Source organism: Phoenix dactylifera, chromosome 16 (genome assembly GCF_009389715.1).
Source record: "Phoenix dactylifera cultivar Barhee BC4 chromosome 16, palm_55x_up_171113_PBpolish2nd_filt_p, whole genome shotgun sequence".
Classification (NCBI taxonomy): Eukaryota; Viridiplantae; Streptophyta; class Magnoliopsida; order Arecales; family Arecaceae; genus Phoenix; species Phoenix dactylifera.
In genome coordinates this window covers 11509879-11522041 of record NC_052407.1, presented here as the reverse complement: position 1 = coordinate 11522041, position 12163 = coordinate 11509879, and the positions used below count along the sequence as shown (strand labels likewise).

General features: G+C 38.2%; 1 protein-coding gene across 1 annotated transcript in view; it reads left to right on the top strand.

Moving 5' to 3' along the window:
• Positions 1-1804: 1804 nt before the first annotated feature.
• LOC103705726 (trafficking protein particle complex subunit 8) overlaps positions 1805-12163 on the top strand; it is a 42356-nt gene continuing 31997 nt past the window's right edge. Inside the window, 6 exon segments of the mRNA XM_017842411.3 lie at positions 1805-2043; positions 3545-3857; positions 3939-4033; positions 7083-7182; positions 11657-11761; positions 11933-12095. Of these exon segments, the coding sequence (XP_017697900.2) occupies positions 3674-3857; positions 3939-4033; positions 7083-7182; positions 11657-11761; positions 11933-12095 (647 nt within the window). The 5' untranslated portion in view covers positions 1805-2043; positions 3545-3673.

Sequence of the window (12163 nt, the reverse complement as noted above, 5' to 3'; positions counted from 1 at the left end):
ATAACAAATACTATTGTTCCTAGGACTTCTCTGCAGAAAATAGAGCAAATTTTTAAAAATGTCATTTAGGGTGACTAGGGAGAGGAAAGAAGGGTGCACCTTGTGGCATGGGATAAGGTAATGCGACCGCTGTAGGATGGAGGATTGGGAATCCAATCTTTCATTGTAAGAAAGGAAGCAATGTGGACTAAACATACAATAAAATATATTCTTGAACCAGATAATATTTGGGGCTCACTGATGAGAGCCAAATATGGAATGCAAGCTTTGTTCCCCTAAAATCTACCACGCTGCAATTGCTCTAGTTTTAGGAAAGAGATCTGCTATTTTGCTCCAATGCTGTGGTCTAAAATCCGATGGATAATTAGTGATGGTCGAATAGTTGGTGTGCAATATGATGCATGGATAATTAATTTCTTTTTGGTAGCATGGCCCACTCATATGAATCAAGAAGCCTTGGAGAACATGAAGGTAAAGGATCTCCTCATTCCAAGTGAGAACTGCCGGAACTCCTCTCTTATAAACCAATTATTTGGGGATCACTTGGCAAATAAGATTGTCTATTGCCATTCCTTATCATAATGTGCCAATAAAATGATGTGGGGATTGGATTGTAGCTCTAAAGTTCGGGCTAGAGATCTCCACAAGCTCCTTAAGGGTTCTCCAAGCAATGGGAGAGATAGTTCTTGGGGCCTGGAAGTGTGTTGTACACCTGAGAGTGGCGTTATTCTTATAGAAATTAGTGTAGGACGAATCCCTTGTAGAGGAGTTCTAATCAGAAGGGGTTGAATATTATTTCTTATTGTAACTGTTGTTTTACAGAAGAGGAGACAATAGCCCATGTTCTTTTCTAGTGCTCAAAAGCAAGATAGATATGGCAATAGTTAGATATTCCTCTTATACGTATTATGGATCCTTCTCCTGCTAAAGTATTCATTGAATTCTTTAAGCCCAATAGGAATAGATCCAACGAAAAACTCTTATATAGTAGGGCTGCATATATTGCATAAAATATCTGGCTTGAGAGAAATAGCCATATATTTAAGAATAATGATAATTCCCCCAAGGTTTGTTATTGAAAGAGCCTCCATCCAAGCTACAAAGGTTATTGAACTAATTATTGTTGAAAAACCTTTGATTGCTCGAGACATCTGAGACTCCACTTTAGCACATGCATCTTATTAGATGATTTATATTATTTGGGAGTTTCTACCTTCAAGCTTTCACTTTGTGTAATGCCTAGCCCAGCCTTTGGGTCATTGGCAGAGCATAGCCCAAAGGTCTGCTACTAAACAACTAAGATGCTGCCTTATTGAATAGTAGAAAAAAATAGAATTTTTTGCATGGATATCTTTCTAAAAATTCAAATTTGTGTGAATACCTTTTTAAAATTTATATTTATTTTTGTATCCTCATAAAACATTATTTTTGCACAAATGCATCTAATATAATGGTTTTTCTAACACCGTTAATAAAAACCATATTTATTTTAAATAAATAAAATAAAAATTTAAAATTATTTTTTGTCCTCCATCGCGATCATCTTATAAATATTTCTTTTTGCACATCCATCCATTTAAGGGTATTCCAGTTATTTTAATTTGAAACTGTTAATTTTTTAATGGCGTTAGATGATATGGGTATATATGTAAAAATAAGAATAGAAAAAAGGATAGGACAGCAAAATAAGTGTTTTACAATGATATATATATATATATATAAATTTGGAAGGATATTGATGTAAAATTGGATATTTAGGAGGATATTCATGAAAAAAAATCTAAAAAATAAAATAAAACAAAGAAGGGGCGGATGCCGCAGATCCCCTGTTCGACGTAGAGAAGGCGGCGAACTCCGCCCTCTCCTCAAACTCCGAACGGTAGGGGGATTTCACTACCTATAAAACCCTGGCATAGCCACCCGAGAAGAATAGCACCAAAAGCTCTTTATTCCTCTCTTCGTTTCTTCTGTCTCTATTTTCTTGCTCGTGGTGCCCTGTTAATGAGCTTGTTGTGCCATCGCCAAGTCCTTGCCGGAGATGAGGTAAGCACCATCTCTTTTTTCTTGAAAATTTTCCCCTTCATGATTTCTATCAAGAGGAGCAATTCTTGGTTTGAATCCCTGCGAGAAATTGTTGGATTATTCCAATTTTAGAGCTCTCCTATTCCATAGATCCATCAATTTCTTCGCTATATTCGAAGTCGGCCGCCTCTAACTCTTCTCTGACCATCTCTCCTTGACGAAGAATTATTGCACATCCCTAGCCCCAGATTTCCTTAGTTTGGTTATCGGACTTTATACCAGCGAAACCCATTCCAACGCTCCAATTGCTCAGCATATTAAGGCTAGGTTGCGTTTAATGAATCGAGCCCACTAAATAACTAGACACCAGCAGTCCTCCCATTCTCCTCTACCGGTGGACGTTGTGGGCCGCCCCTATAATGCCGGCCGAAGCGCGGATGAAGGCCCGATCTTTAGAACCCTCCCTCATCTTTTCTCTCCACCGATCCCGCGTCTCTTCTCCGACTTTTTGATTCCTAGATTGCGTTTAAGCTGCCTTCCAAAAAAGTTATTGGGGAACATTTTTTGGTCTTGGGTTTCAATTCCTTGTAAAAATTGATCTCTTCCAGTTTTTGCTGCAAGGGAAGTCCCAGATCTCGGTTTGGAGGTACCAATTTAATATGGCACTCTGTAGTGATCGAGGAATTTGAATCTAGAGTTTGATTGCAAGTCATGACTTCCGTTGTTGTTTAGATGGTGAATTCTGCCATCTTTATAGGTTTTCTTGAACTAATGAGTGTAAATATCGGCAGCCATATTGTACTGGAAGGATAGATTTCTGCAATGTATTGTATTCTTTGTGCATTTGGTGGCTTTGGGAGAATGTTATTTTCAAAAGCTTTGTCTGGACTAAACCAGAGTTGATGCTTTTCTATTTGTTCATCATGTGATCTATTTTATGTTCTAAATAGTAGGAGATGAACTGTTATCATGCTACTTACTCAAGTCTGTAGCTTGCTGTTGATTTTGCATGACTAATGATGTGTAAATTTTCATGCTGTTACATGCATATTTGAACTTAACTACTACTGGATCATGTCTCGGGAAAAGAAAATGTCAAATTGAAATTATTCATGGCATAATTTCTTTTGTGTAATTCTTAAAAAATTTTAATTGCTGGGAAAGTTGAACCAATATCATGCTATAACATGGTACATTGATAGTGATGTCTAAATGGTAGCACTGTCCACCACCACTATATATTGGTATTCAAGCATCGAATGGCCTCCCCAGTTTCAAGGAATGACATTTTCCTATTTTAATTTGGAATTTATTGTCTGATGTAGCTCGAATTGTAGGGCTTATAAGTATCAGTTATGCACATAGAATTATTGCATTATTATGTGCTTTCTACTTAGGACTATTTGCTTATTCTGTATTTTGTCCCTGGGCAATCACTCTCTCCATGTGCATTATGCACACCTGCACATTATTGAATACTATGCATATCATTTGCTTATAGTTTGCTTTGTCCTAATCACAGGTATAGATTGAGAGTTTATTGCTGAATACCTGTTAATACTATGATGATACACCATTGAAAAGAGTTGGTTATTACCGTTACCTGCTTAGACAGTAGATAGCAGAGGCATCTGTTCTGAGAGAAAGCCTGATGTCACTGCCTTCAGAAAATAAGATGGATCTAGTAAATTCATTTTTGGGAAGATTGCTTCTGGAAGAGCTAACTCCTGTTGTCATGGTCCTCTCAACTCCTCTTGCTGAAGATGCTTGCCAAAAGAATGGACTAAATTTTGTTGAGATGCTTCTCCCATTCTCTCTGTTTAACAAAATTGATGGTAGGGAAATAGTATTTTATTTCATTCCGTGAAACATTTTTGGCACCAGAAATTTCATTTTGCTGTAAATTTCTTGTTCAGTACCTGTTCGTACTGCGAGTGATCAACCTTACAGGCTGCAGATGTTCAAGCTACGACTAGTTTATGCTTCTGACGTATGCCAGCAAAATTATGAGGTAATGTTTTAATCACTACGTAGATTAAATATGAAGTTATTGTATTGTTTAAAATTTTAAATCTTGATTGGAGATCGAGTCTTGCTTTTGATTGAAGTAAAAAACCCATATGCATTCATATTGTTATTCTTCTCATTGTTATATTTCTATAGAATAGAATGTTCTGTTTCCATTCTTAGGTAGGTGGTGCAGTTGCAAATTCAGCGCTAGCCCTTGTACTGTTTATAGATATACTAACTTCAGATATCTAGGTAAAAGTCCCACATTGTTATTAGCAGAAAATATGACTGGAACTATGGTCAGCGGAACCGTCCCGAACCAGGCGGTTGGGGCATACCAAGCCGTACCGACGGTGGACCGGGATGATTCCGGCGACCGAAACGAAATAAAAGTCGATAGAGGAGGAGAAGGAAATAGAGGAACAAAGAGAGAGAGAGCGAGTGGGGGAGGGAGGGAGAGGGAGAGGAAGGAAGAGAGAGGGCTGCGGAGGAATGGGGTCCCCTGTTTCGAACAAAACAAGGGAACCGGAGCGGAGCCCCTCTTCCGCACAGCTCCGCTGGACCTCCGCTGGCCTCCGCCATGCTCGTTCTCTCTCCCTCCCTCTCTCCCCCTTCTCTCTCTCTTTTCCGTTCCCCTGTTCTCCCTCTTCCATGCCTTCTTTACTGTGTTGGTACGGGCCTGGCATGAAACGGTATGGGGGCGTACCGACCCGTGCCGTCGGGCAACCGATTCGGGCCCCGGTTCCGACACAACAGACATTGGCTGGAACTTTATCATGTAGAAGATGGGAGCAACCAGGGGATTTGAAGTGAGAACATGGAGAGTTCTTAGGAATGACAGTTTCCATGTTTATGGTTTAAGGAATACAACAAACTAAAGCAGGGATGCTCATGACTCTTCTTGTGAAGTTGTGCAATTTCACAGATACTGGTTGCTGCCATTGTGGTGCAGAAATGAAGTGTCAGTTGGTTCTGAGGGACAAGAAGATTCTTTGACTTATAAAAATGGTTGAGCAATAGATGCGAGGCCTGGAAGTCTTGAATAGGCTTAGAGTGGGACAACTGAAGTCAAATACACTTTTGTAGGCTACTGCGACAATGTATACCACTAAGCTTGCGAAAAAATTGTTGTAGGAATATTAGAAGATAAGATTTATAATCCTGCGAATGTATTGTACCTTTCTTTTTCTTATTTGATCTTCTATCTTGCATAGGACAACTAGTGTTTGATTTCTCTGGATTTATGAGTACAACATTTGCCATTTATTTTGTCGATCAATTTTTATTTTAGGTAAATACCATTTTCTTCTTTAAAAAAGTCTTCTAAGTCATTAGGAGTGCATGTTGGAAGTTGGGACCTTATTCTTGTTCCCTCATGTCAGCACATAACTAAGTTGTTACATTTTAATTTCTTTTCCAATTATTTTGTAGTTTATTCTAATTTTAGTTCCATGATTGTGTAGGGAAACATGATTATCTTCGGGTCTATGATGTCATATTATTCTTTATATAAAACCACATTGTTGCAGTGCAATTGCCATTCTCATCCTTATTTAATTCTTCATGTGTTGCATGACAACAATACTAGTTTTACTGCATTTAACATATTTAACATATTTAACATTACTCTTTTGAGCTATACTAATCTTTTTCACTAGGGGTGGCAATTTAAGACCCAACTCACCAATTGACCTGTTTTAAGTAGGTTCGGGTTATAAACAAGTAATCCATCTAGACCTATTTATTAAATAGGTCGGGTTCAGATTTAGACCTTTGAGTCTTTGACACACTCATTTGACTTGTTTAATAATTGGTCAGGTTATGGCTTGACCTCTTTAACCCGTTTGAAACTTGTTTGACCCATTTAAAACCTACTTAACCCATTTTATGCATGTTTAATTTGACCGACGTAACTTGTTTAACCTGTTTAAACCTATTTAACCCTTTAAAAATCCACTTAACTTGTTTAACCTATTTAATATGATTAACCTGTTGAATAAACAGGTAATGTGGGATAGGTTGGGTTACCTGGTTAATAACAAGTTTGGGTTGGGATCGGGATTTTTACATATTTAGGGCCTATTTGGATATTCCTATAGGATTTTGCTGAAAATTCTGTAGGAATCAGGCTTGTTGGCCCATCTAGCTTGCATTTTCTAAAATACCATCTAAACCTAGCCTAGATCTTAGCCTTCGGGCTGCAAGAACCAAAAAAAAAAAGACCTATAAGGCTTTTTTCTGACAGGATTTGGGCTAGGTGGTGTTTAGTTGATACATGGCCATGCTTAAATGGATAGCTCAATCCATGAATCCTATAGGATTTTTAGACCAATCATGTAGGAAGATTCAAACAGGCCCTTAATAAATAGGTCGGTTTTAGGTGAAATTTTTTTGAGCCGACACGAATCCGATCCGACTAGACCCAATTGCCACCTTGTATTTATTGCTTAAATTGTTATGAAGCATAAGCATTTATGCGAAGCCTTTATCATTTATTTATTGTGTGAATCATGGTCGGCGTAACTGTCCCGAATCGGGCGGTTCCGCTCGTTCCGAGCTGATCGGTGGCTCGCCGCTACGGTTCGACCTGTAAAAATGGCATGCTGCTGGATCCGGAGAAGAAGAAGAGAGAGAGAGCGAGTGGGAGAGGGAGGGAGAAGAGGCGGCCGGACCTCTATTTTCTTCGAAACAGGGGAACCGACCGCGGCCTCGGCTGCTGCGGCCTCTGCCGCCCCCCTGCGGCCCTCCGCTGGCGTCTGCCGTCTCTCCTTCTTCCTCCCTCTCCCACTTGTTCTCTCTTTCTTTTCTCCTTCTACGGCTCCGGCAGTGTGCCCTCTCTCGGCACTGGCCTGACACAGCCTATACCGAGTTGTCTCACCGGGGAACTGGTACGGTGCTAGTTGTGTCTATGAAAGAAACAATTTTTCATGTTGATAAGTTAAAAAAAGCATGAATATGTGATGCAATAGTTTATTGTTGGTGAATTACATGCAAAAACTGAATGTGACTTTTGTTGTCCTCTGATATTGACTTTGACTTTTTAAAATCAGGCTGCAGAAGAGCATTTGAAGAAGGTGGTTTGTGATGCCAGTGAAAATACACTACCTGATTTGCTTTCTGATCCACCACAACTTGAAACCATACTCAGCAGTGAGATAACATACCTTTTGCTAGCATCTATCCACTTATTTTGTTGAAATTGAATTTTTATTTTTATGGCTGTCTAAGAAGCATTACATAAACTTCTTTACTTACAATGCAGATGAAGGTTGACAACAGACAAATGGGATATGCACATGTGAATTAAAACTTCCTTTACACTTGGGAAGATTAATAAATACAACTTTGACTATATAGTGAAAAAACTTGATAGGCATGTGTTATGTAGTGCAGTAGTACTGCTTAAGCAAAAGACCTACCGTTGTTAGAGCTTCTTTATGCAACCATTGTGCATTACACATGTTGAAGGTTTTGCCCTTCATTTGCTAGATCAGAGGATATCCAAAGTATTTGTCCTAGGGATGATGGGGGCATGGTATAGATGGATTTCTTCTGATTTATGAATTTGGGAAGGTTAAGGGTGAAGGGATGGATGAGTTACTAATAGGTGGGATTAAAGAGATGGAGATAGCTTTGTAAGGATGTTGGATGTGAAGAAAAAGAAGGGATTATGTTAATAGCTTCAACGTGCAGATGTGCAAAGCTCTATCATCATCGCTACTCCTAGTTGTAAGGAGATACTTTATGAGCTATGATAAAATTGGACTAGAATTTAGATCAATTTTGATTATAAAATATATAAAAGGATGCTTGGCTAGGTGTTGTGACTTGTCTTTCCTTTTTTTTAAAAAAAAATTGCATTGGACCTTTGTACAGTCAGGTGGACTATCAACTTTGTGTTCTTTGAGAATATAATAAAATTCTTATGTTCATCATTCTCGTGACTTATTAGGGCCTTTAATTTTTTAAGGTTTGATTCCACCTTTGACAAAGTGTATCATAGTGCGGTTATTTCTCTCCTGCTATCTCAATTGTTTGAATCATTGAAGGCTTGAAGTCTCATTCTCTATACATTTTTTGTGGGAATTTTAGATAATAGGGAAAGCAAGGTTTAGCAAAAGCATATGCTGATTCATAGACTTCAAAAGGTCTCTAGTCTCTAAAGTTCTTGGATGCACTACTTAAAGTGTCTATGTGGCTTTTCTTTTGCCACCTATGCTTTCATTCTTTTTGTAGGTAATCCTTAAAGCTCGCAAGTTCCTTTGTATTATGATATTTTACACTTACAATTTGACCTAGCAATTAATTAAAAAGCATCTAATCAGCAAAAGGAAAAAAAGAAGACAAAATGATTCATATTCTGCCCTGTAGGGTCATCTAAGAAGACGATTTTCTTTCCTCAATGAATGGCTATGTAAAGGATTAAGAACCTTGCTTTGTGTATTTGTTTGAACAACTTAAAGTGCAAATATTTGTAAATGCAAATTTGACACTCAAGGCCAACCATTTAAATTCTTGTACTTGTATAGATTTCTTGTTTAAACTAGAACATTCCTTTTTGATTAGGTTTGCCATGGTTTATTACCTTGGTTCCGTTGTGTTGAGAGAGAGAGAGAGAGTTGGTACAATTCATGGACTTAGTTTATGAAGCAAGGTATGTCGTCTCGGTATCGGGCTTTGCACCGGTGCCACCTTGTTACTATGTCGGTACGCTCGGTACGGGTGCCGATTCGGCATACCGAGTGTTGATACACTTTCTGTACCGCATACCAGTACCGAACCGAAATGGTATGGTATGCACGGTACCAAATCCGTATCATTCGGTTCGGTTCGGTACGGCATACCTTACTATGAAGCTTGCACTAAGTGGGGAACCATGAGCTAGCCCCTTGGTTTTCACATGAATGATCAACCCTCTTGTGCTGCTGACATGAAAGGAGCCAGGCCTTGTAATACGTTAAATCGCTAGTAGGTTTAACTCGTTGCGAGCACATGTGTAAAGGTCTATCTTGGAAATCTAGGCCGACTTTGACTACTTGAAAATGTAGCAGGGATTATGAAAGTTTGATGTCATTCCTTTCATATTTTAAGCTTATGGAACCACAAAAGTTGCTCAAATTGGGATTCCAGTTATACGGTAAATAATTGTGTGACTGGTTAACTCATATGTAATAGTTCTAATGAGATCTTATATGGTTATTTGCATCTTAGAGACTTGATTGATCCATCCAAGTCCATCCGAGTGTAATATTTTAGTCTCCTTGCCTTTGCTGCCATATCTTTTAAAGTAATGGCCTTTCTTCTTTGCCGTTCCTTTAAGTGGAACCTCTTTCTCAATATTCCTTTTGTTACATGTTGGATCTTGATATACAGCAAATTTTCTGCAAGTGTTGTCAATGTTTATTTTTCAAAGAATTTTAACCATGAGAATAAGTCGACGCTATAATTTTTGCTCAAGAGTTCTCAATCAGAAACCAACCCAAGAGCTTGGTTTTTTTCCCTGGAAAGGTTAGGATTCCATTGATTGCTAGGAGTTGCTAGGTTGAGGCAGCATAAATGTAAGATTTGTTTTTTCTATTTCATTCTTCATAGCTATATCTGGTGTTCTAGTCAATTCTCCATCTATCTATTGCAGGGACATACCTTCTAGGCCAAGGTCCGCAGAACCGGCCTGAACTATCCAGTTCAGGTGTTGTACGGAGCTGAACTAGTGCAGAACTGGGTCGGTTCGGCTATGAAAAATGGGACCACCCTCTGAACTGCTCCGAACCGGACGGTTTGGAGTGAAACCGGTGTGAACCGAGCAGTTCGCATCGGTCCAAACCAGTTTGGTTCCCCTCTTGTTTTAAGTAATGGGAAGGCCTAAGAAGGCTTCTCAGGCCCTTCCTTTTCATTTTTTTCAACTCCTCCCTATTCACCAAAAATACGCCAATTTTAACGATTCAAGAAGGATTTAATCCAAAACAAGGTACGATAGCTCTCCTCTACCTCATTTCCTCCATTTTTTTCAATGTCGAGAAAATTCCAAAATAAGGGGAGGTTATGCTATGTTGTAGATATATAGATGATCCACACAATCCCGCTAAAATTTTTAATTTTTTTTACATATAAATTTTTTTAAATGAAAAAAATATGTTTTTGGATTAAAAATTAATAAATAAATAAAATTCAAAAAATAATTGTAAAATCTCGCAAGGGTACGACTGCTATAGGAGACGGGCTTTTCGAGGTTGTTCAGGACACGATGTAGATGCAGATGATCTCACATGTGGAGTAGGATTTATAGTCGTATCAGGTTCCGAGTTATATGCTAGACCCTATTACTTGTAGCCATAGGCAGCTTATGATTCATACGGATACGGATATGGATATAGTGTGTTTGAGGCATCGTCTTCCGGTGGCTACTACTCTACACAGCCTAGAGCATCTTATAGGTCGGATTTTGCTTCCAGCATATTCGGATGGGCCTCTCCACAGCTGTATTATCAGCCAGAGGACACTTTCGAGAGCCAGAGCTTTAGTAAGAGATTCGAGACTGGCTATAATCTAGAGCACATTCCTTATGGGATGAGCGTATAGGACTGCAATGCTGCTTGGTTAGAGGGATGGTTGATGTGCGTCCCGATTATGTTAATGATCCGGATATTTACGAGAGACATTGCCACTCGACAAGATTTTAGATATCGGTATGTATATTGTACTTTAAAATATAATATAATGGATTATATCATTTTTTGTTTTGTATCTCACTAATTAATTTTAGGATATTTCATGTTGCTTCTTTTAGCATGCAAAGCATTCTAGAAACAAAAATTATACTTAAAATTATTTTATCTTTACATCACTCTAAAACATCAAGAGGCATCATTTAGGATGTATTGGGATGATAGAAACATAAAAAAACATCAAGAAACATCAAATTATACCAAAAATCATTGAAAAATTGAAAAAAAAATTGATTACCATTAATTCAAACTTTAAAAAAAATATTTAAAAAAATTGGTGTTTCGGTTTCGAATCGGCACGCCACCCGTACCATGTGTCTGTATGGTACCGAACTGGCATGCCACCTGTACCGTGTGTATGTACGGTACTGAACCAGTACGCCACTTGTACCGTGTGGATGTACGGTACCGAGCCGGTATGCCACTCGTACCGTATGTCGGTACGGTACTGAACCGGTCGCCAACTAGTATGGGTTTTGGTACTGGTTCGGCGGACCTTGTTCTAAGCAATTTTTTTTTTTCTTCAAATTGCTATATAGGAAAGTTTTCTGAAAAAACTTTTGTTTGTTTATCTGTTTTATAATCCCAATTGATTTCAATAAATGTGTTACATGGGTTTTACTGTATTGCATGGTTTCAATGCTATTGTAATAGTGTCTGTTTCTGACATGCAGTCTACTGAAATTGCTTAATTGAAGGATGCACTTAGTAAATTGATCCATGATCTTTCAGCTAAATGTTTTTTTTTTTGGGGTACATATTGAGCTAGGTGTTTAAGATGAACTTACTGTCATGTGGTGGAAGAATATTCTTTTATAAGAAAATTGATGTTGGAAAATTATGGGCACAACTAAACAAACTCATTCTTGTGTCTGATATTTTCTGATATTTGTGTGCAGAATCTGTATCTCACTTATGCCCATCATGGATTCAGACCTTTAATAAAGAGCTTATACGGACTCTGTCCTTTTCAGAGCATGAAACTTTTGACCACCCAGTGGCATGTAAGTTCTGAAACTTGTCTTCATTTTTAATAAATGATGCATATACTTATTAATTAGAGCATTGTGACTGTACTATGATCTATGACCCTCTATTTTATCATTTTTTGATGTATTGGTTTATGTTGTATTCTCACTTATGTGCATGGATCATGAATGTGAATTGATGTGCAGGTCTTTTAGTCGTGTCATCAAAGGATGAACAACCTATCAACAGATTTGTTGATCTTTTCAACACAGATCAGTTGCCCTCTCTTCTGAATGATGGCGCTATGGATCCCAAGATATTGAAACATTATCTGTTACTGCACGATAACCAAGATGGCACTGCAGAAAAGTATTTTTGTTTATTCCTTTTATAGATTATGGTTTATCTGCCTGAACTATGTCACTGAACCTGTTATT